The 22,784-nt window shown below is 47.8% G+C and overlaps 1 protein-coding gene across 1 annotated transcript in view; it reads left to right on the forward strand.

Moving 5' to 3' along the window:
* The first annotated feature begins 1,463 nt into the window (after nucleotides 1-1,463).
* SNRNP200 (small nuclear ribonucleoprotein U5 subunit 200) overlaps nucleotides 1,464-22,784 on the forward strand; it is a 30,957-nt gene continuing 9,636 nt past the window's right edge. The window contains exons 1-30 of the mRNA XM_010362077.2: nucleotides 1,464-1,637; nucleotides 2,153-2,316; nucleotides 3,686-3,857; nucleotides 5,622-5,814; nucleotides 6,281-6,336; nucleotides 7,929-8,027; nucleotides 8,424-8,576; nucleotides 8,686-8,785; nucleotides 8,979-9,115; nucleotides 9,679-9,762; nucleotides 9,863-10,036; nucleotides 10,329-10,466; nucleotides 10,706-10,861; nucleotides 11,744-11,914; nucleotides 13,791-13,984; nucleotides 14,203-14,326; nucleotides 15,399-15,548; nucleotides 15,797-15,907; nucleotides 16,493-16,624; nucleotides 16,793-16,981; nucleotides 17,364-17,561; nucleotides 17,989-18,141; nucleotides 18,251-18,331; nucleotides 18,937-19,020; nucleotides 19,729-19,835; nucleotides 20,164-20,282; nucleotides 20,556-20,710; nucleotides 20,798-20,987; nucleotides 21,190-21,363; nucleotides 22,332-22,492. Of these exons, the coding sequence (XP_010360379.1) occupies nucleotides 1,593-1,637; nucleotides 2,153-2,316; nucleotides 3,686-3,857; nucleotides 5,622-5,814; nucleotides 6,281-6,336; nucleotides 7,929-8,027; nucleotides 8,424-8,576; nucleotides 8,686-8,785; nucleotides 8,979-9,115; nucleotides 9,679-9,762; nucleotides 9,863-10,036; nucleotides 10,329-10,466; nucleotides 10,706-10,861; nucleotides 11,744-11,914; nucleotides 13,791-13,984; nucleotides 14,203-14,326; nucleotides 15,399-15,548; nucleotides 15,797-15,907; nucleotides 16,493-16,624; nucleotides 16,793-16,981; nucleotides 17,364-17,561; nucleotides 17,989-18,141; nucleotides 18,251-18,331; nucleotides 18,937-19,020; nucleotides 19,729-19,835; nucleotides 20,164-20,282; nucleotides 20,556-20,710; nucleotides 20,798-20,987; nucleotides 21,190-21,363; nucleotides 22,332-22,492 (4,164 nt within the window). The 5' untranslated portion in view covers nucleotides 1,464-1,592. The remainder of the gene's footprint in view (nucleotides 1,638-2,152; nucleotides 2,317-3,685; nucleotides 3,858-5,621; nucleotides 5,815-6,280; nucleotides 6,337-7,928; nucleotides 8,028-8,423; nucleotides 8,577-8,685; nucleotides 8,786-8,978; nucleotides 9,116-9,678; nucleotides 9,763-9,862; nucleotides 10,037-10,328; nucleotides 10,467-10,705; nucleotides 10,862-11,743; nucleotides 11,915-13,790; nucleotides 13,985-14,202; nucleotides 14,327-15,398; nucleotides 15,549-15,796; nucleotides 15,908-16,492; nucleotides 16,625-16,792; nucleotides 16,982-17,363; nucleotides 17,562-17,988; nucleotides 18,142-18,250; nucleotides 18,332-18,936; nucleotides 19,021-19,728; nucleotides 19,836-20,163; nucleotides 20,283-20,555; nucleotides 20,711-20,797; nucleotides 20,988-21,189; nucleotides 21,364-22,331; nucleotides 22,493-22,784) is intronic.

The following is a 22,784-nucleotide window of genomic DNA, read 5'->3' on the forward strand; positions in this document are numbered from 1 at the left end:
GGTAGCTACTTCAAAGTCACACAGCCACTGAGGAGCAGAGCTACGAGGACTCGACTGTCCCTTGGGAAGAAGAGTTAGATATCTAAAAGAAAAAAAAAACCACCCACCAAAGCAGCAAACTCCATGCCTACAGTGGTTGGGCAAGTAAAAATACGGAGACGGGCAGGCATGAGAAAACAGGAGCAGTGGGAAGGACCATCTGTCCTCTGACCTGGGCAGCTGCCGACCAGCAGCAGGCAATGCCATGCAGGAGTCTGCGTGCTGGGTGTCATGTGGCTGATTTTCTGGTTTCTCAACTGATGGGGGACAGCCAGAGTCTGCATGAATTATCCCAATTTTTAAAGAAGGAGCCAACCACAGTAACACCACAGAACAAATCTGGTCTAGGGGACTGCTATTGAGGATGAATTCCTCTGGCTTACCCATTCTCCTGTTCATTCATTCATCTTCTCAAAAGCAGACATGCTCTAAGTGAGGAGGGAGGTCACCTTCAGCCATAAGGTGCCATTCTACTGGCGAGAAGCGGTGGGGAATGTAGCTGGGGAAGAAGTCATTGTCACCAAGGCTCTGGCCCCGCCTGCACCGGTTTCCTGGGCGGCAGACAGGGCCCTACCATAGAATGTTACCGACAACTGGGAGCGAACGGGGGCTCCGGCCCCCGTTCGTTCCGCTGGGTGAGAACGAGGGTCTTGGGGCCACAGGTTTAGCTGGGACGGGTGGGGGACAGTAGCTTTCTTTTTCAATTGTTCAACACGGAAGAGAAACCCAAAGCAAGACGCCATTTTGTTTTGTTTTGTTTTTGAGACAGGAGTTTCACTGTTCTTGCCCAGGCTAGAGTGCAATGGTGCGATCTCAGCTCACTGCAACCTCCGTCTCCCGGGTTCAAGCAATTCTCCTGCCTCAGCCTCCCGAGTAGCTGGGATTACAGGCGTGCACCACCATGCCCGGCTAATTTTGTATGTTTAGTATATATGGGGTTTCTCCATGTTGGTCGGGCTGGTCTCAAACTCCAGACCTCAAGTGATCCGCCCAAGACGCCAATCATTAAAACACGCAAACACAGACACACGCGCCCGTCACCTCGCCCGCTGGGTGCTTTCGTTACCTCAAACGGAAACGGGGCTTTTCAGGCCCTGTTTTCCTGCCTACCTCATGGGACTGTTACCAAAGAGGAAGGAACCGGAAGGAAAGGTCTTGGGACGGGACAGAGGCTAAGCGGCCGTACGTTCGTTACGATGTGAGGGGTGCCGGGGGGCTGGAGACTGAGGTCGGGGAGAGCAAGGGCCCTGGGTCCTTAGTGCCAGCGGGCGGCCGGAACCAGAGTGCGCGGGTCTAGGGATTCGGGGACCCAAATGCACCAGGCCCACACATCCCACTCAGAGGGCTGCGGGAAGCCGCGCGCACACGCCAGGGACACGCCCCGACCCGCACTTCCGGGGCGCGACCCGGAAGCGGAAGGGAGGCCGTTTCATTTCCTTCCCCCAGTGCATCTTTCCTGCGTCGTTCCGGCGCGGCGGGAGCGGAGGTCCGCGGCGGTTTGCAGCGTGCGGTAGGGGGGCGTGGAGGCCTGAAGCCTCCAAGCAGCCCCGGCCATGGCGGATGTAACCGCCCGTAGTCTGCAGTACGAGTACAAGGCGGTACGTTTGGGATCGTGGGAGGATTCCAGGCTCAGGAGTCCAATGGGGAGGGGGAAGCTGAAAAAGACCATTTCAGTCTGAAGGCCTCCAGGAGAGCCACGAAAACGGAGGGGAAGTGGAATCGCCGTGAAGATGGGGGTTATTTGATGACGTGAATAACCTACGGGGGTCTGGGGAGTGCTAAGATCTCTCTAGGAGGAGTTTCTCGAGTCCCTTCAACGCTAAGCCCGCCCCCTTCCACACGTCACTCCCAACCCACTCACCACTTCCCAGGTGTGGGTTATGATGGGCACTGTTAGGAACAAGAATTGCTTGGCTGATTCGACAGGCCGTAGGACTTATTCAGCTCTATGCTTCTGCACAGCGTCCATGCAATTCTTAAGGAAAATATCTTTGTTACAATTAGTGATTATAGGCAACTAGTTACTACGATTCTTCCATCAGCTGGGGTAACTGTGATAGTAGGAATTGGCCCTGCTCATGTCAAAGCTTCAATAATGTTTTGATCTTTTCAGAACTCGAATCTTGTGCTCCAAGCTGACCGTTCTCTCATTGACCGGACCCGCCGGGATGAACCCACAGGAGAGGTGCTGTCCCTTGTTGGGAAGCTGGAGGGCACCCGTATGGGAGACAAGGCTCAACGGACCAAACCGCAGATGCAGGAGGAAAGAAGAGCCAAGTGAGTGCTAAGGGAATACTATTTTTTCCTTCAGATCCAAAGTCTCTTCCCTTTAACATTCGAGCAGCATTTTGGCCGGGATGCTTGGTGTAAGATCAGTGGCATTAAAACGATTTCGTGAAGGTAAAAACAGAACAGGAGAGTTTAAAGAATTTTTTGACCTTAAAAAGTGTACCTAAAGTGGAAAATAACTTGTTGGTACCTTTTTCTTACATGTGTGTTTCTAGTCCATAGACAGATCTTTCTTTTCTTCAGGGTATTTTCAAGACGCTTACTATTCCTATGTCCCAGTAATTCTTTTTCTTTTTTTTTTTTCCATTACTAACTTTCTACCCCTACTTTTTCCCTTTACTCTTGCCTATTTCTTACCTATTTTGTTGTTACAAACTAATTTAAGCATTCATGGTATGAAAGACAGTTTTCTTTCTTATTTTGCATTTTTTTTTCTTTTTTAAAACATTTCTTGGGGATGTATTTCAAAATTTACCTTTACCTCACCATTATCTTTTGATCTTGAATGTCTTGGTGTCTTGCTCCCTTTCCTATGATGATGTTTCCAAAATTCATGGGCTTAGTTTGATTAAAGTAGTTGTGTTTGAAATGAGTTAATACACTATCTCCACTTTGTGCTATATCTTCTTTTCCAGGTTTGTTATAATTGGTTGATAGTCAACGGCAGTAGATTCTGTTAGAGCTTGTTTCTCTAGCTAGAAAAGGAAAATGCATTTGAGAGGTGAAAAACTAGTCAAAATCCTATTATATAATAGTCTCATACAATGTATGAAGGGTTGTACTTTTTTTTTTTTTTTTTGGAGATGGTATCTCGCTCTGTCACCCAGGCTGGAGTGCAGTGGCATGATCTCTGCTCACCGCAACCTCCACCTCCCGGGTTCCAGTGATTTTCCTGCCTCCGCCTCCTGAGTAGCTGGGATTACAGGTGCTCGCCACTGTGCCCGGCTAATTTTTGTATTTTTAATAGAGACAGGGTTTCGCCATGTTGGCCAGGCTGATCTCGAACTCCTGACCTCAGGTGATTCGCCTGCCTTGGCCTCCCAAAATGTTGGGATTACAGGCGTGAAGCACTGCACCTGGCCAAAGGGTTGCATTTTTTAAATGAGAAACATATCTCACTGTAATGTGTAGTGTATCTAGTGAGAAGATGATGGGGAATTTTTCTTTCTGTCACTGGGTCCCATAAAGAAATACTCCTGCAAGTGATCAAGGTCCAACAGGAATCATTTGCAGGGGCTCAGGTACCGGTTTTCAGATATTAACTTCCTGCCACGAAGCCGAGGAGAGGAGGGTGGGCTTGATCCAGTCTTCCCTCGGGGAGGAAAGGTTCTGCCATTCACCGTCACATGTCCACTAGGCGAAGAAAGCGTGATGAGGACCGGCATGACATCAACAAGATGAAGGGTTACACTCTGCTGTCGGAGGGCATTGATGAGATGGTGGGGATCATCTACAAGCCCAAAACTAAGGAGACCCGGGAGACCTATGAGGTGCTGCTCAGCTTCATCCAGGCTGCTCTTGGGGACCAGGTGAGTGTGAGATTGTGAAATATATATTCGGTCTTTGTTTCATTTCCTGGCATACAGCTTCTACGATCCTTGGAATCTTTGAAGTGATAAGCGTCTTTTTGTCTGCTGATGAGTTAACTGATGGCTGGCAGCACCTAGATAGCTTCAGAATGGAAGCTGGTCATTTAATCAATCTGCCTACATAATGAAGCCCCCATAAAAACCCCAAAAGGACTAGGTTTAGAGAGTTTGCTGCCACATGGAGGTTTCTGGAGGGTGGTGCGCCTGAGACGGCCGCGCCATACCCCTTCCCACATGCCTGCCCTGTGCACCTCTTCCATCTGTTGTCTGTTGGTAGGCATCTTTTGTAATGTGCCTTATAGTGAAAGTAAGTGTGTCCCTGATCTGCTCTAGCAAATTAGTTGAATCCCAAAAGAGGATTGTGGAAAGCTCGATTTGTAGCTGTACAGTGAGAAGCACAAGTCACACAGCCTGTGCTTGTGATTGGCATCATGGAGTGGGAGGCAGGCTTGTGGGACTGAGTCCTCAGCCTGTGGGATCTGACTCTATCTCCAGGTAGTTAGTGTTGGAATGGAATTGAATTTGAGGACACCAGCTTGTGTCCACTGCACAATTTTTGGATTGGTTGCTGGTGGGGAGGAATTGTCACAGAAGCCTTCTGTGTTAATTGTTGTAAGAGTATAGAAAAAAATGAATTTGCTTTATTTCTTTCTTTTTTTTTTTTTTTTTTGAGTTGGGGTCTCGCTCTGCTGCCCAGGCTGGAGTGCAGTGGGGTGATCTCGGCTCACTGCAAGCTCTGCCTCCCAGGTTCGTGCCATTCTCCTGCCTCAGCCTCCCGAGTAGCTGGGACTACAGGTGCTCGCCACCACATCTGGCTAATTTTTTGTGTTTTTGGTAGAGGCAGGGTTTCACCGTGTTAGCCAGGATGGTCTCGATCTCCTGACCTCGTGATCCACCCGCCTCGCCTTCCCAAGTGCTGGGATTACAGGTGCGAGCCACCACACCTGGCCAAGTTTGCTTTATTTCTATATTCTCAGAGCAAGGCGGCCAGAGGATGAGACCATGTGTCAGAAAAGGAGAGGGTCACAACTGGGAGGCTCTAGATGAACCTTGCCTCTGGATCCCCTTGTGGGATGTACTGGTTTGCAGAAGTGGCTTATATTTACCAAGCACTTGATTTGTGTGGAACAGCACATGTCTTTTTCCTGCCCCCCTCACATAACTCCATGAATAGGTGCTGTTAATATTCATTTTCCATTTTATAGAAGAGAGATGTGAGGCAAGAATAATTAAGTAATTTTCCCAAGTCACAGAAGTAGCATTTGGCAGAGCCAAGATATGATCCAGATAGTTTATCTCTAGAATCTGTGTTTCTAACCATTACACATGTGTGATTAGATTGGGGACCATTGTGAGTCTGAGGAGCTCTGCTGACGTGGGTGCTAGAGGAAGTGAGGACAAAGAATTACAAAAGTGTGGCACGCTAGAGGAGATCTGCCAAGTGACTGCCACCTGGAGATGTGGCAAGCTGTTGTGGAAGCTGTGTCCTGCTGCTTGAGGCCACCTAGCTAATCTTTTTAAAAACAGACGAGTCTTCCTTTAGTTGTGGCATTTTAAATCAGCATTAATGAGAAAGGTCAGAGCCTAGTGTGCAACAGGTTTTGAGGAAATGTGGCTCTTCGCATCCTGCCGCCACATAAACCTGGTTGGTGATGTTCTGCCTGTCATTATTCTCAATATTGGTTGGTTGTTTCTTGCTACCAGCCACGTGATATCCTTTGTGGGGCAGCTGATGAGGTTCTAGCTGTTCTAAAAAATGAAAAGCTGCGGGACAAGGAAAGGCGAAAGGAGATTGACCTGCTGCTGGGTCAAACAGATGATACCAGATACCATGTGCTAGTCAACCTGGGCAAAAAGATCACAGACTATGGTGGAGACAAGGAAATCCAAAATATGGGTAAGTGAGCTCTTTATGTCCTGATCATGTTAACTGGTTGTTGTTTGACCCCTAAACATGCATCTTCTAGCATCATTCATTTAAAAACCTTAATGTCAGTGAGTTCCCATAATTTGTTGTGTGTTTTTTGAAGAGTTATAATTGATAGACACCAGAATCCCTAGATTTCAGCTGTTCCTTACTCTGAGACCCTTCTGTTGTGTAGAATATGGGAGAAAATGTGGGCAGAGCCTTGGGGGCTCAAGTGGTTGAGCAAGCAGAGCTGGGCTGACTCCAGGGCTGGCAGGTGGGGAAGGCCTCGGCAGTGGCAGCGTAGGTGGCTCTCTCGTGTTGATCATCTAAGTGCCTGTGTGTCCTCAGCACTTAGATCTTTCCTGAGGAGGGTAGTTGGGGAGGACGTTGGCTCCAGAGGACCTTGTTTTACTAGCCATTCACTGCCTTCTTTTTTAATCCTTCGTCATTTCAGATGACAACATTGATGAGACATATGGTGTGAATGTGCAGTTTGAATCTGATGAGGAGGTGAGTGATAAACAGGCCCAGTCCCTTCTTGTTTTTGAAGTTGATGAGGGTAAAGGGACCCCTTGTAGTGTAAAGAAGCTCCCTAGTTTAAACCAGATACATTTTACGGTGTTGTGTGGGTTTCAGACTTAGGCATTATATGTTCTTTTGCTTAAAAAAAAATGCAGTTACCTTTTAACTTTTCTATAGCAAATTTAACAAATGTAAAGCGATGTGATTATTTAAAATATACCAAGTGGATCAGCAAAAAGAAAGACAAAAGATAAAGTACAGTGAATACTTTCATTGAGAATGTATCTGCTAATGTTTTACTGCATTTTAACCGTATTAAAATCTTTTCCCGGCCGGGCGCGGTGGCTCAAGCCTGTAATCCCAGCACTTTGGGAGGCCGAGACGGGCGGATCACGAGGTCAGGAGATCGAGACCATCCTGGCTAACACAGTGAAACCCCGTCTCTACTAAAAAATAGAAAAAACTAGCCGGGTGAGGTGGCGGGCGCCTGTAGTCCCAGCTACTCGGGAGGCTGAGGCAGGAGAATGGCGTGAACCCGGGAGGCAGAGCTTGCAGTGAGCTGAGATCTGGCCACTGCACTCCAGCCTGGGCAACAGAGTGAGACTCCGTCTCAAAAAAAAAAAAAAAAAAAAAAAAATCTTTTCCCGTTTTTCATTACTGTGTCCCCACTGCCTGTTTCAAAAGATTGCACATTTGCCTTAGAGCATGGATGTAGTTTGTACATGGTTAAGTCACTGGAGTTAATGTTTACCATCTAATAGAATTCCTTGAATATAAATAGGAATAAGTAGGGTACTTTGAAAAAATTGCAGAGTGCCGTAGAGTTCTCAGTGAGTAGATTTGGCTCCTGAAAGGGAAAATGGATCCCTGGTATATATACCAGGGCTGGAAGAAGGGGTCGCACAGGGAGAGTTGGAGGACTAGGAGCCAAGACTTCTGAATTTGAGTCCTGTATCTTGGCAGGTCATCTTGCCTCAGTTTCTCTTTCTATAAAATGAGGCGATTTCAATAGGTGATTGCTAAGCCTCTTCCTACAGTATAGTTAATAGGATCTGATGATTTTAAGTAGCAACAAACTGCTTTGCTTGTAGCAGTTCATTCATTTAGCAGTGCTCGTTATCGAAGCACCTGCTTTGACTATGACACTATGCCAAGTCTGCCTAATGTGCAGTGTGTGAGTAAACGGAGTGGTGAGCAAGCTTAGTGTGATCTCTTCATTCCCGAGTCACCATCTGCCTTCCCAGGCATGCCTCTGCATAGCTCTTCTCTCCTGTTAGCTGATCACTGTTTTTGAGTGTTGATTGTTTGTATATTAAAGAGAGGCTATGATCCAGTTGATTTCCATTGTGGCAGCCTAAGGTAAGAAACAGAAAGTAGGTGCATCTAATAAGTCTGTGCCAAGCAATCTTTCTATTACCTGTCCCCTGGAATAAGGCTGACCTTGGTTCCAATAGGCTCTCGGTTTCACCCCAAAGCCATTTCTCTAACCATTGAGCTAATTTAGGGTGACTTGAGGGAGAAGTTCTGTGGTGATGCAGGATCAGCTCCAGATAATGATTGAGTTGGGGCCATTTCCCCAGGAAGGTGATGAAGATGTGTACGGGGAGGTTCGAGAAGAGGCATCTGATGATGACATGGAAGGGGATGAGGCTGTCGTGCGCTGCACCCTCTCGGCTAATGTAAGTTCAGTTTGCTTTTTCTCATTGCTGCAAGGTTACTTCTGTGTGTTAGTGCTTCTTCCCCATGCCTAGGTCCTGTTACATTTGTTGAGCCACCTTTTGCTAGAGTGAACTGTGATAAACACTTGGTGTCTAGAGTTTCTTAAGATTTCAGTTGGTTTTCTTCCTTCCCAAAGATTTATGTTGATGAAGTCTTAGTCTGGTCCTTCCCAAGGATGTATGTTGATGAAGTCTTAGTCTGGTATTCTGAACTCAGTATTCCAGAGTTTTTCCCTCTGGAAAGTCCTCACAGAAGGTGGGCTGTGGGGTGGCAAGTAGAACTTGGTTGCAGGGTGGTGGCAAAGTGATCAAGGCTGGCAGAGACCTGGTGAGCTAAATGCCTGGTTACTTTTGTAGCTCGTGGCCTCAGGTGAACTGATGAGTTCCAAGAAGAAAGATTTGCACCCTCGGGATATTGATGCATTTTGGCTACAGCGGCAGCTCAGTCGTTTCTATGATGATGCCATCGTGTCGCAGAAGAAGGCAGATGAAGTACTGGAAATTTTGAAGGTATGGCCAAGATAACAATAGTTGTATGCTTAGTGTATCTTAGCACATGGGGACAGCGTATGAAGTGGCAGATGGCTTTGTCCTTAGTGGTGTTACCTTCTCTCTGCAGACGGCCAGTGATGATCGGGAATGTGAGAACCAGCTGGTTCTGCTGCTTGGTTTCAACACCTTTGATTTCATTAAAGTGTTGCGGCAGCACAGGATGATGAGTGAGTATATGGTGGGCTCTTCTTGCAGAGTGAGTACATATGTGTGTATGTGTGAGATGGAGATTCTGTTGTTTTCACAGCCTAAGTGCTTGTTTCTTTTATTTTTCTTCTTTCTACTCTAAGGATGAAGGTTTTTTGCCCTATTTCCTCCTCCTCCTCCTCACTTTTCCTTTGTTCCTTTTGTTGTGGGTAGTTTTATACTGTACCTTGCTGGCCAGTGCACAAAGTGAAGCTGAAAAGGAAAGGATTATGGGAAAGATGGAAGCTGACCCAGAGTTATCCAAGTTCCTCTACCAGCTCCATGAAACCGAGAAGGAGGATCTGATCCGAGTAAGGACTGGGTTGGTTTATCTGTCTGAGTTCTGAGCTAACAGTGGCTAGAAGATTGCAGCATGAAGCTAAATTCATATTAAAAGTGGAAGTTGAAAAAGTAATTTCTCTAAATTCTTCGGGGTTTGTCAGTGCATGCAGGTTAGAATCAACACATCCACATTGGTTTGGTCGTGAGAGCAGTGACCTGCTGCTGTCTTTCACCGGCACTATGGGGATCTTTATTGTTTATTTGCACAGTAAATACATGGTGTTTACTAAAATAGAGTAACAGAACACGTGTACTTGCTTAACAGAACCCACACTTTTACCCCTCAGGGTAGCCCTTGGTACTTAATTACAGAACGTCTGTTTCCGGCGTCCCTGTACTGCGCACTGCCCCTTTAAAGGTGTGTGTGTGCTTTGATCATTCTGGTGGTCCCCACGTAAAGCGTTCTCTTTCTGTTTGGTGACTTACTAGTTAGCACCTGTGACTCAAGTATTAGCTAAGCAGGAACAGAAAAGGACAAGAACCTGTGATACTGATGAATTGTTTTTGTGATTTTCATCTTCGTCCACTACAGGAGGAAAGATCCCGGAGAGAGCGAGTGCGTCAGTCTCGAATGGACACAGATCTGGAAACCATGGATCTCGACCAGGGTGGAGAGGTAGGATCCAGGGCGATTTATGTCCCAGGCCTTGTTGGATGGAAAACTTGCTTGCTCGGCTTGCTCACTTCCTTGGGGTTTTTGTCTTTCACATTCCCAGGCACTGGCTCCACGGCAGGTTCTGGACTTGGAAGACCTGGTATTTACCCAAGGGAGCCACTTTATGGCCAATAAACGCTGTCAGCTTCCTGATGGATCCTTCCGTCGCCAGCGTAAGGGCTACGAAGAGGTACATGTGCCTGCTCTGAAGCCCAAGCCCTTTGGCTCAGAAGAAGTAAGTGAATTGCTTTCCTCAGTTCTCTGCTTAGTTCGCCTCCTGGTTTGGATTTCAACCATTGACCAGAATGTAGCTTTGTTTCATATATAGTTTATTTTAGGGCTGAAAGCTGCAACAGAATTTTCCCATTCTGATTTTGAGCCCAGGGGACAACATTGATCTCTGGACTGACCTTTAATGGAGAGTTATACAAAGAGATTGCCAGGGAACAAAATCCTGGCAATCCCACAAAAACAGTCTGCTCAAGGTTGCTGCCAACATGGTATCAATGGCTCTTCTTTTCTTCTAGCAACTGCTTCCAGTGGAAAAGCTTCCAAAGTATGCCCAGGCTGGGTTTGAGGGCTTCAAAACACTGAATCGGATCCAGAGTAAGCTCTACCGTGCTGCCCTTGAGACGGATGAGAATCTGCTGCTGTGTGCTCCTACTGTAAGTGCCACCCTGCCTGCTTTTTTCTCGGAAAATATGGGTGGAGTTTCTGTTGGAAGATTGTTTTTTATTTCCACCCCACCCCCTAATTCTTTGTCCTTTGATGGAAGAGAGGTTAAATGGTAGGATAAAGTACCCAGGAAAAGCTCTATTCTCTGTTTGGGAAATAAGCCCATGGAAGTGAGGGCAGTGAGAATAACCAGGTGAAGAGGCGTTCTCATCCCTGACCTCTCCTGTAGGGTGCTGGGAAGACCAACGTGGCCCTGATGTGCATGCTTCGAGAGATCGGTAAACACATCAACATGGACGGCACCATCAACGTGGATGACTTCAAGATTATCTACATTGCCCCCATGCGCTCCTTGGTGCAGGAGATGGTGGGCAGCTTTGGAAAGGTGAGGGAGTAGAACTTTCCTCCAGAGGATACGGGGCGCAGCTGTCAAAGTGTTGTGGACAGGCCTGGACCTCACCGCTTTTTGTATTAGGGCATCTCTGGAATGCCTCCTGGGATTGTTTCTATTTTTTATTTTTCTCTCCCCATTTCCAAGATGGAACTTAACCCAGGTGCAGAGTTTCTGAAGTAAGAATGTCCTGAGCCATCTTTTACAAGGGTTTGCATCTTTCTTTCGTCCTCTCCATGGCACTTTCCTGCCGTTGGTATCATTGGTGTTATTGAAGTATTTATGAAACATCAAATGGATGTGGATAGTAACAGACCTAGTGGTGTTATTCTAGGTCTTGTTATCTACAAGTTGCCATTTCTTCCTCTTGTGTACAGAGTTCCCAGAGATCTTTTTTTTTTTTTGAGACAGGGTCTTGCTGTCGCCCAAGCTGGAGTGCAGTGGTACAATCATGGCTCACTGCAGCCTTGACCTCCCAGGCTCAAGTGATCCTCCCACTTCAGCCTTCCTAGTAGCTGGGATTATAGACGTGTGCTACCAGATTAGCTAATTTTTATATTTTTTGTAGAGACAGGGTTTCCCCATGGTCTAGAATTCCTGGGCTCAAGCATTCTGCCCTCATTGGCCTCTGAAAGTGCTAAGATTACAGGCGTGAGCCACCGTGCCTGGCCCCGAGAGATCTTTTGTCTGCTTTATTTGCCCGAGTTAAATTTCTGTTTGTTTGAGGAAGATATGCTCATACGATCTGATTCGCCTTGTATTCACCTGATGGGTTGATGCCTGCTCCCAAGGCCCTACACTCCAACTGCCCAAACAGAAAGCGTGGTGTCCAGGCCCCTTCAAGCATTCCTGTCTGATGCAGTTTTCCTCCCACAGCGCCTGGCCACTTATGGCATCACTGTTGCTGAACTGACTGGGGACCACCAGCTGTGCAAAGAAGAGATCAGTGCCACTCAGATCATCGTCTGCACCCCCGAGAAGTGGGACATCATCACCCGCAAGGGTGGCGAGCGCACCTACACCCAGCTGGTGCGGCTCATCATTCTGGTGAGTTGGGAGCGCTCGTAGAACATAGAGGCCAGTTGCGTCAAGGAGGGTTTGCTGGGTTTTCATGCACAATGTTTCTTTGCTGCCTTTTCTGTAGGCACCAGCCCTTGTAATGGCAGTTATTGTCAGCTTGTGTTTGCCATGTTATTTATTTTTTTTTATTTTTTATTTATTTATTTATGTTTTGAGATGGAGTCTAGCTCTGTCGCCCAGGCTGAGTGCAGTGGCACAACCTCGGCTCACTGCAGTCTCTGCCTCCCAAGTTCAGGCGATTCTCCTGCCTCAGCCTCCTCAGTAGCTGGGATTACAGGCGCCTGCCACCATGCCAAGCTGATTTTTGTATTTTTAGTAGAGACTGGGTTTCACTGTGTTGGCCAGGCTGGTCTCGAACTCCTGACCTCGTGATCTGCCCACCTCAGCCTCCCAAAGTGCTGGGATTACAAGTGTGAGCCACTGTGTCCAGCCTGCCACGTTATTCTCTCTCTCTATTTTTTATGTCTGAAATATTTTACTACACTTGATCTTAGCCAAAAGGCCAAGAAACGATATCTGAAATATTTTGAAACAAATATGAACAGATAGGCAAAAAACCATCATATCCAACATCATGAAGGACTTTATAAGTAAAAGAATCCATTCTCTGAGGGAATGAATGAGGAATCAGGATATTGTATTCCGTATACACAGAAGCTTCCAGAGATTAGTGACTAAGTGAGTGTAGTTTACGTTGTCTGGGAAAAGCAAGAAAGGAGACTTCACGTGTTGGTTTTCAGTGTTCTGGAGCAGGGGTTGGCAGTCTGTGGCTACTGGCTTTGTTCTGTTGGAACATAGTTATATCCATTTGTTTATGTATTATTTACAGTGGCTTTTGTGCTGCAATGGCAGAGCTGAATATTTGCAATAGGGGCTGCATGGCCCAAAGCCTGAAATACTGACTATCTGGCTTTTTTTTTTAGGTGGAGTTTTGCTCTTGTTGCCCAGGCTGGAGTGCAGTGGTGTGATCTCAGCTCACTACAGCCTCCACCGCCCGGCTTCCAGCAATTCTCCTGCCTCAGCCTCCTGAGTAGCTGGGATTACAGTTGCCCGCCACCACACCCAGTTAATTTTTTGTATTTTCAATAGAGACGGGGTTTTGCCATAATGGCCAGGCTGGTCGCAAACTCCTGGCCTTGGGTGATCCACCTACTTCGGTCTCCCAAAGTGCTGGGATTACAGGCATGAGCCACCGCACCTGGCTTTTTTTTCTTGGAGATGGAGCATCTGACTTTAAAAAAAAAAAAAAGTTTCTGGCGCCTGCTTTAGAGCTTTGCTGCTTGAAGCCTGATCCATGGCGGGAGTCGTAGCAGCAGCAGCATGAAATAGGAGCTTGTTAGAAATGCAGGATTTGTGGCCTCACCCCACACCTGCTGAATGCAATCTGCATTTTAACAACATCCCCTGGCTTTGGGATACTTAATAAAATTTGAGAAGCACTGCTTTAGACGGTGAGAACTCATCATTTGATGCATGATAACTTTTGTTCTTGGGAACTGTAACTGCCAGAAGTGAAGTTTCTGATCAGATCATATTTGTATCCTTTTTCATAAAGAAGTTTACCTTTAAGTACAGTTGTAAACTCATTTATCTAAGTTTCAGAGTTTCTTATTACAAATATGTCACTGAACTGTACCAAAGCAACTCATGGTCACAGTCTGTTAAACACTTTCTGGAGTATTTTATGGTAAATATTGTCTCCATCCTTTGGGCATGTCTGGCTTGGGATCCCGTGTGTTTTTCCTTAGGCATTAGGTTATATGCCTACAATATGGGACAAGTCCGGGAAAAGGAACTACGTATCTCCAGTGCTAGAGGTAATTGCTGTCCTCCAATTCCACAGGATGAGATCCATCTTCTCCACGATGACAGAGGTCCTGTCTTAGAAGCTTTGGTGGCAAGGGCCATCCGAAACATTGAGATGACCCAGGAGGATGTCCGACTCATTGGTCTCAGTGCCACCCTACCCAACTATGAAGACGTAGCCACCTTTCTGCGTGTTGACCCTGCCAAGGGTCTCTTTTACTTTGACAACAGGTATCAGAAAAGACTGGGCGAAGTTCTATCAAGGTGACCATCCTGCTCTCCTTCCCCTTTTCCAAGGAGTGCTGCTGTGTTGGGTTTTAGAAGGGCCTTTGGGTTTGATGTGCTGCGAATCAAGAAGGAGGAATATTGCTCTTGGGGCAGGAAAAAGACTGTTTATTCTCTCAGTATTTTCCGCCAAAGCCTCATTTGTCTAACTGTTGAACTTCTAGCTTCCGTCCAGTGCCTCTGGAACAGACGTACGTGGGTATCACAGAGAAAAAAGCTATCAAGCGTTTCCAGATCATGAATGAAATCGTCTATGAAAAAATCATGGAACATGCTGGGAAAAATCAGGTTTGCCCATGGTTTGTGGTTACTCTTAAACCCTGTTCTTTCAACTGTTTGATTTACCAATAATTTGGGACGATTGACAGAAATTAAAAGAAGACACAACATAAATCACCAATGTCAGCTATGAAATGGGATATTACTACAGAACCTATAGCCACCGGAAAGATAATAAGGTAATACTATGAGTAGTTTTATGCTCATCACTTTAAAAATTCAGAAGAAATGAACCAGTTCTCCAACAACTACTAGTTAACTAGCAAAACTCAGCCCAGATGAAATGGATAACCTGAATAGCCTTACAACCATTAGAGAGTTTTGAGAATTAAAAATCCCCCCATCAAGCAATCCCCAGTCCCAGATAATCGTTTTGTCCATTCACATTATCCAGGGTGCCTCCATAAAAGGTTTGGGGTCGCTTACACTGAAAATACAAGACAATGAAAAGAGAAAATGAAAAACTAGTGGAGCGGGCATTTTACTAGACAGTGTGATAGAATTTTTAAATTGAAAGTCGAGTTGAGCAATGTTAACTAAGACAAAAAATAAGGGAAAGTGACCGGTTTTGTATTTCTTTTTGTCTGATGAAAAGAAGCATATGAATTTATATGAAGAGACAGAGCTTTTCTTGGCACTAAATACTAGGAAGACTTCATTTCCTCCAACACTGTACTAGTCTCAAACTTACTTCCTAAATCCTTTTATAAGTAGTAGAATGTTTTAGCTGTTATTTTGCAGACACATTTTCATGCAGCTTTGACTCTTGTTAGGTGCTTGAACATCAATTCTGAGTTGAGAGGCCTGAATTTGTAGTCATAGTCTATTTAAACTTGCTGTTCAAGGTAGGATGTTGAAGTTAGTTTAACTTCTCAGTTCCAGAACTGTGAACTGGTGGGTGCATTTCCTTGAAGTCTTTCCAGCCCTGTTGAGGCTTGCTCTGAGCCTGCACATATTCCTGCCCTTTCCCCTCTCCAGGACCTTGGCTTCTGGTGGTGATGGGGCAACTTCTGCTTCCTGCCACAGGTGCCCTGGGGCTGTTAGTATCTCGTGACTGTGGCAAACTGTGGCTTCTCCTTAGGTGCTGGTGTTTGTCCACTCCCGGAAGGAGACTGGAAAGACGGCCAGGGCCATCCGGGACATGTGCCTAGAGAAGGACACTCTGGGTCTGTTTCTGAGGGAGGGCTCAGCCTCCACGGAAGTCCTGCGAACAGAAGCGGAGCAGTGCAAGGTGAGGAGGGGCCGGCGGGGTTCCCTCATTCCTACCTGGCAGCCGTGTCCCTCCGAGACCTCAGACAGCTCCTCTAGGACTGTACTGTGGTACTGTTGTTTCCCATGGGTTAAGGTTGATTGTCTGGATGTGATTATTACTATTCCACATAGTAGTTAAGGGGCAGGGTCTCATGGGAAGAGATTTCCTTAGTCCTTGGGTGAGTCCTACAGGAAGGCTCACCTCATCCCCGGTTGTTTGTTCCACAGAACCTAGAGCTGAAGGATCTTCTGCCTTACGGCTTTGCTATTCATCATGCAGGCATGACCAGGGTTGACCGAACACTCGTGGAGGATCTTTTTGCTGATAAACATATTCAGGTGAGGGGGTGCAAAGCTTTTGGAGGAGCAGGTGGGACCTACTTCAGAAGACTGGCAGTGTCAAGGTTGTGCCATGTTTGCTCCTGGTACTTTATTGCTTCTGGCCCAGCTAGCCCAGGTCAGAGGGTTGTGGTGGATACAATAAATAGAACCTTATGCCACTCTCCCAACTCTTCACACCTTGTGTGAGGGAAGGTGAGTGAGTTTTGGACAGTCTGAGAAGCATAGTGAAGCAAGCACTTTGGTGACTTCAGATGGCTCCACACAGCGCCTCACGGGGGCACACATGGCCGTGTCGTTCCCTCTTTCCGCATAGCCTCTGCTTTACCCTTTCCAGTAACTTTAAGGTGGTTTAATACAGGTCTGCACTTGTGCCTCTGGAACCTTGAAATGTTCATTCCTGAATAGATGAGGAACCCAAGGAAACCTTTCCTCTTTATTCTGGTGTCACATTGACAAGTACTGGGACCCCCCACACCCCACTGGCTAGTCCTGATAGAAGCTCTGAGGCAACTGCCTAGAGAAGCCGGGGATAGTAACCCCAATGGTGGCATCTGTTCTCATTGCCTTGCTTTGCCTCTGTAGGTTTTAGTTTCCACAGCAACTCTAGCTTGGGGCGTGAATCTCCCTGCACATACGGTCATCATCAAAGGCACCCAGGTGTACAGTCCAGAGAAGGGGCGTTGGACAGAACTGGGAGCACTGGACATTCTGCAGGTACAGAGCCTTTGAGTTTATTCTCAGTGAGGAATCAATATCCTTGCCTGAAATGCAGAGATGCTAGAAAGCTGGCAGATCAGAGGCCTAGTTCTGTAATGTAGATCCCTGCATCAAAATCACACATTCTCTTGCTATAGCATTCTTGGTTCGCTGTCCCTGATCTAGATGCTGGGACGTGCTGGAAGACCCCAGTATGACACCAAGGGCGAAGGCATCCTCATCACGTCTCATGGGGAGCTGCAGTACTACCTGTCCCTCCTCAACCAACAACTTCCTATTGAAAGCCAGATGGTTTCAAAGCTTCCTGACATGCTCAACGCAGAAATCGTGCTGGGGAATGTCCAGAATGCCAAGGTAGGGGAGGACTCTGCCTGTTGTGCTTCATGCCTTCCCCGCAGACACCAAGGCACCAGGTGTGGGTCCGTCCCTATTGTGCCGTGGGCCAGCAGCGTCCGAGGCTTTCCATCCCTGCACCCCAAGTCCCTGTTGTGCCGCGGGCCAGCAGCGTCCGAGGCTTTCCATCCCTGCACCCGCATCTTGGGTCTGGCAGATAGTTCCCCTTGTTACCAAGATCTTAGAAGATGCTTAGATCTTTTTACTAATGAAATGCTAAACACATTCAGAATATGATATGCATCCTTGTAGCTGGGAATGAATTTCTAAGCAATTCATGGTAGCCTTTCATTTGGACATCAGGAGTTTCTTCATACTAAGAACCATGAGCTGTGTCTTGTAGGACGCAGTGAACTGGCTGGGCTATGCCTACCTGTATATCCGAATGCTGCGATCCCCAACCCTCTATGGCATCTCTCATGATGACCTCAAGGGAGATCCCCTGCTGGACCAGCGCCGACTGGATCTGGTTCACACGGCTGCCCTGATGCTGGACAAGAACAATCTGGTCAAGTACGACAAGAAGACGGGCAACTTCCAGGTGCGTGGGGTGAGGGTTTTGAGGCAAAGGTCTCAGCAAAAGTTACTGGCCCAGGAGAAAATTTTTCAGATTGCTCTCGATGTGAGCACTGCCTGTCTAATCACCTGTTGCTTAGAACAGCAGAAAAGTGGGTTGCTTTTCCCATAACTTGAAGTGGATAATTCAGCTGTCTTGTCCGTGCAGACATCATTTCACTATGGGTCAGCTTATTGTGCCATTTTTCTTCATGTGCCTGGGCCTGGCCTGGCACTTGCACTGCTGTGACTTCATCCAGTTGTCCTATTAGGGCAATAACCTATAGGACATTGAGTCATATGCTTTACCAAAAATCGCACAAGAAAACCTATAAGACAATAACTTATGGTCCACAGTTAGAGGTGGGAGCTCATTAGTAGTCAGCACTGGTTTGAGCCTACCTTCTCTCCAGGTGACAGAACTGGGCCGTATAGCCAGCCACTACTACATCACCAATGACACAGTGCAGACTTACAACCAGCTGCTGAAGCCCACCCTGAGTGAGATTGAGCTTTTCAGAGTCTTCTCGTTATCCTCTGAGTTCAAGAACATCACAGTGAGAGAGGTGAGCCTATGCAGTGTGGTGGGGCGGGGAGTTGGTGCTCACCAAGTCACTGAATGGTTTCCCTCCTCGGCCACAAGGCTTTCCCTTGACCTTTTCCTCCTTGTGGCAGGAGGAGAAGCTGGAGCTGCAGAAGTTGCTGGAGAGGGTGCCCATCCCTGTAAAAGAGAGCATCGAGGAACCCAGCGCCAAGGTGAGCTCCTCTCCTCTTTGCTTTGATCAGTTGAGGATTAAATAGTTTTCATAATCTTCTAAAAGATGAACCTTGAGGCCGGGCGCGGTGGCTCAAGCCTGTAATCCCAGCACTTTGGGAGGCCGGACGGGCGGATCACGAGGTCAGGAGATCGAGACCATCCTGGCTAACACGGTGAAACCCCGTCTCTACTAAAAAATACAAAAAACTAGCCGGGCGAGGTGGCGGGCGCCTGTAGTCCCAGCTACTCGGGAGGCTGAGGCAGGAGAATGGTGTAAACCCGGGAGGCGGAGCTTGCAGTGAGCTGAGATCCGGCCACTGCACTCCAGCCCGGGCGACAGAGCGAGACTCTGTCTCAAAAAAAAAAAAAAAAAAAAAGAAAGATGAACCTTGAATTTGGGTTCATGGTGGTATCCTGCTCAGTTCTCCTAGTTTTTGCAGCCTTCTCACATGTTCTTTTTATATGAAATAACAATTATTTAGTATTTGTAAATCAAGACCTGTAGAAAATCTCACCTGCCTGGATACTCAGAGCAGAAATGTAGTTCCCTTTCTTGGACTGTTCAGTGATTGGTCTCCTGCTGGCTGATTTTGCTTCTTTACAGATCAATGTTCTTCTGCAAGCCTTCATCTCGCAGCTGAAATTGGAGGGCTTTGCACTGATGGCTGACATGGTGTATGTCACACAGGTGAGGGTGGAGTTGTATGGGAGCTATGAGAAGGGGCCTGAACAGTTCAATCCCTGTGTTCTGTGTGCATCCTGGGAAAAGGAGGCCTGATGCTAGTGAGATGGAAGGAGTGTTTAGTTCTGCTCTTGCGGGGTCGTTTGTTAGTGCATGTGTGGTACAGCCACTCTGTAGTACACATCTTGAGCACGTGGGAAAGGTAAGACCTTAAGAGGGAATGCTTCAAGGCTCCACAGGCCCTCAGAGACAGGAAGAGCCACAGCACACGGTGTCTGCTTCCCAGCAGCGAAGTGATTTCCCACTGTTGCTGCACAGCTCATAAATAAATCCAAAAATGGCACAGGGTTTTATTAGCTGCTCTTCATCTTTACCTCTAAGAACAGGTCACTGGTACCCTCAACTCTTCCTAGAACTCTAAATGCTAAATGAGTCAAAAGCTTTAAAATCATGCAGTGAATGTTAGGTTAAAATGTTGTGCAGCGACCTTGAGCCACACTTTTCTAATTGTTCCCCATTCGGCAGGCATCTACTGTAGGGAGATGCCTAAAGGGATCTCCTGTAGGGAGAAAGGCGTAAAGACGGGGGACTTTGCCTTTGAGTTGGGATGGGTGGTTGTGTCAGAGCTGGAGGTAATGAAACAGTGTGTAGAGTGGCTCACAAGGCTTGGGGGTAGTCAAGTCTTAACAGTGGGAATGATGCTTCTTTGCCTAGTCGGCTGGCCGGTTGATGCGAGCAATATTTGAAATTGTCCTGAACCGAGGTTGGGCACAGCTTACAGACAAGACACTGAACCTCTGCAAGATGATCGACAAACGCATGTAAGGACCCAGTGATCTGGATGCTGGTCCCCATGAGTGGGGTCCCCAGCCCAACGGTCTGATGGGAAAAACGCAGGGTGTGTCTGCTCTCCAGACCCGACGCCTGAAATATGATCTGAACCTTGTTGCATGTTGAGAAGAGGGAAGGCCCTCTGTGGTAGGGCCGAGGAGTAGGAGAAAGGTGGAGGCCAGGGCTGGCACAGCGTCAGTGTCTGCCTTTAATGACTGTGTCTTGTGTGGTCACTGCTGAACTATTGGAAGCCATGATGTGGACGGTTTGTCACATCCCTGCAGAAGGGACCAACAGCTTTGCCTCCTTCCTGGATAGGTGGCAGTCCATGTGTCCTCTGCGCCAGTTCCGGAAACTCCCTGAGGAAGTAGTGAAGAAGATTGAGAAGAAGAATTTCCCCTTTGAGCGTCTGTACGACCTGAATCATAATGAGATCGGTATGTGGGATGCTCTTGCCTTGTCTTCACTGCCTGGGTGTCTCCCCCAGTCTGCCTACGCAGTCTTCCTGTTCCTAGCCCTGTGCATTAGTGTCCTGTGTTCCCTCCCCAGGTCCCATTGAAGGGCTGGCCCTTGGTCTGGGGACCTGGAATCCTGGGATCCACTGACCATAAAGGGAAGGCCCTACTCCTTTCCCACAGTGGCCCTCAGGCCCAGTTTGCAGGATAGTGGGCAGGCTGGGCTGTAGCCTCAGTACTCTCATTTCCTCGTAGGGGAGCTTATCCGCATGCCAAAGATGGGGAAGACCATCCACAAATATGTCCATCTGTTTCCCAAGTTGGAGTTGTCGGTGCACCTGCAGCCTATCACACGTTCCACCCTGAAGGTGGAGCTGACCATCACGCCGGACTTCCAGTGGGATGAAAAGGTGAGGCTTTGCTGGGCAGAGGAGCTGGATCGGAGGCATGTTGTCTACGTTGACTCGCATTCCTTTTACCCTTGCTTCTGTTGGCAGGTGCATGGTTCATCCGAGGCTTTCTGGATTCTGGTGGAGGACGTGGACAGCGAGGTGATTCTGCACCATGAGTATTTTCTTCTCAAGGCCAAGTACGCCCAGGACGAGCACCTCATTACGTTCTTCGTGCCTGTCTTTGAACCGCTGCCCCCTCAGTACTTCATCCGAGTGGTGTCTGACCGCTGGCTCTGTGAGTGTCTCCTCTCTAGAGTCCCCAGGAACAGTCCCTCCAAGGACAGTAGAAGAATGTCTTGCACTTTGTCCCGGGCTTGCCTTTGCTGGGGACAGAGTGATACATACGCTGCCTAGGTTTCCAGTGTTCACGAGGGGATCTAGAGGCCAGTGAGGTAAAGAGAGCAGTGCTTATCTCTTTCCTGTTTCTTTTCTGGTAGCTTGTGAGACCCAGCTGCCTGTCTCCTTCCGGCACCTGATCTTGCCAGAGAAGTACCCACCTCCCACCGAGCTTTTGGACCTGCAGCCCTTGCCCGTGTCTGCTCTGAGAAACAGCGCCTTTGAGAGTCTTTACCAAGATAAATTTCCTTTCTTCAATCCCATCCAGACCCAGGGTAAGTGTTTCCATCCCTCCTCTGGAGGCTTTTGAAGTCACCGGGCGACAGATGTGTTCTGTGGCAGGCAGGGGAGTGGGGGCGCTCAGGCACTTGGTAGGCCTGGGAGCTCCTCAGCGTGACCCCTGGGGCCCACCAGGACTTCTTCCTTTGTCAGAAGCCTTGGTTGCTTTGCTGCTCTGCATGTGTCACTGTGGAGGGGCAGCAGAGCAAGGCCTTACATGGCATGGTTATTTCTCGGGCCCAGGGGGCTTAGAGGCCTGCCCCTGGCGCTCAAGTATTGAACCAGAACCATGGGGTGGCACTGAGGCCTCCTCGCCCACATCATGATAAATAACAGGGACATTCACAGAGCAGGCACTGTGTTCTCAGTCCTTGGCTGAGTACATCACCAGTGTTTTCTCTCTTATTCCTTCCACCAAGCCTAAAAGGAATCACTATTGGAGATACTGCCATTAGCGTTCCATTTTATAGGTGAGGAACTGAGGCATAGGTGGTGCCCCAGTTGAACCAACTGATAAATAGAACTTGTATTTTAATTCAGTGTTGATGCCAGAGCTAAGGCTCTTACTTTCTACCTTAGGCTATTTCTAGGAAATGCAGGAGAGTGTTGAAGAGGCAGAGAAAGGGATCCAGTTCCTTTCTGTCCTGCATCCTAGTCCCTCAGAAGCAAAGAAGGATGTGTGGCTTCTTTTGCTTTGCTTTTGTTGTCATCCCACACATCTCCAGGGGACCTGGGCTCTTGATCTTGGCCCCTTCGCCTTTACCTGTTAAGTGGTAGCAGGTGAGGGGGTACAGCAGGGCTGGCCTGGAGTTAGAGGCTCGGATGCCACTGCTCCTCTGTCTGCACTCCAGAACTGCCTGACTTCATTTCTTATGTTGTCCTTTGTTTTGACAAGTGGTTCACGTCCCAGTCCGTCTCTTCTTCCCTCTGGATACTCACACTGCTTCTTTCTGTTGGTTTCCAGTGTTTAACACTGTGTACAACAGTGACGACAACGTGTTTGTGGGGGCCCCCACGGGCAGTGGGAAGACCATTTGTGCAGAGTTTGCCATCCTGCGGATGCTGCTGCAGAGCTCGGAGGGGCGCTGTGTGTACATCACCCCCATGGAGGCCCTGGCAGAGCAGGTATGACATGGCGCTGTGTTGTGTGAATTTGCCCATAAGCGTTTCATCTGTGATTCCATATAAAGGCTTTTTTAGGCTGGAAATTTGCAGGGTCATTTCTTCAGTTTGTGTATTAAAGAAAAGCCACCCCAGCGAGGCGTGGTGGCTCACACTTGTTATCCCAGCACTTTGGGAGGCCGAGGTGGGCAGATCTCCTGAGGTCAGGAGATCGAGACCAGCCTGGCCAACATGGTGAAACTGTCTCTACTAAAAATACAAAAATTAGCTGGGTGTGGTGGCGGGCACCTGTAAT

The sequence above is a fragment of the Rhinopithecus roxellana genome, chromosome 17 (genome assembly GCF_007565055.1).
Source record: "Rhinopithecus roxellana isolate Shanxi Qingling chromosome 17, ASM756505v1, whole genome shotgun sequence".
NCBI lineage: Eukaryota > Metazoa > Chordata > Mammalia > Primates > Cercopithecidae > Rhinopithecus > Rhinopithecus roxellana.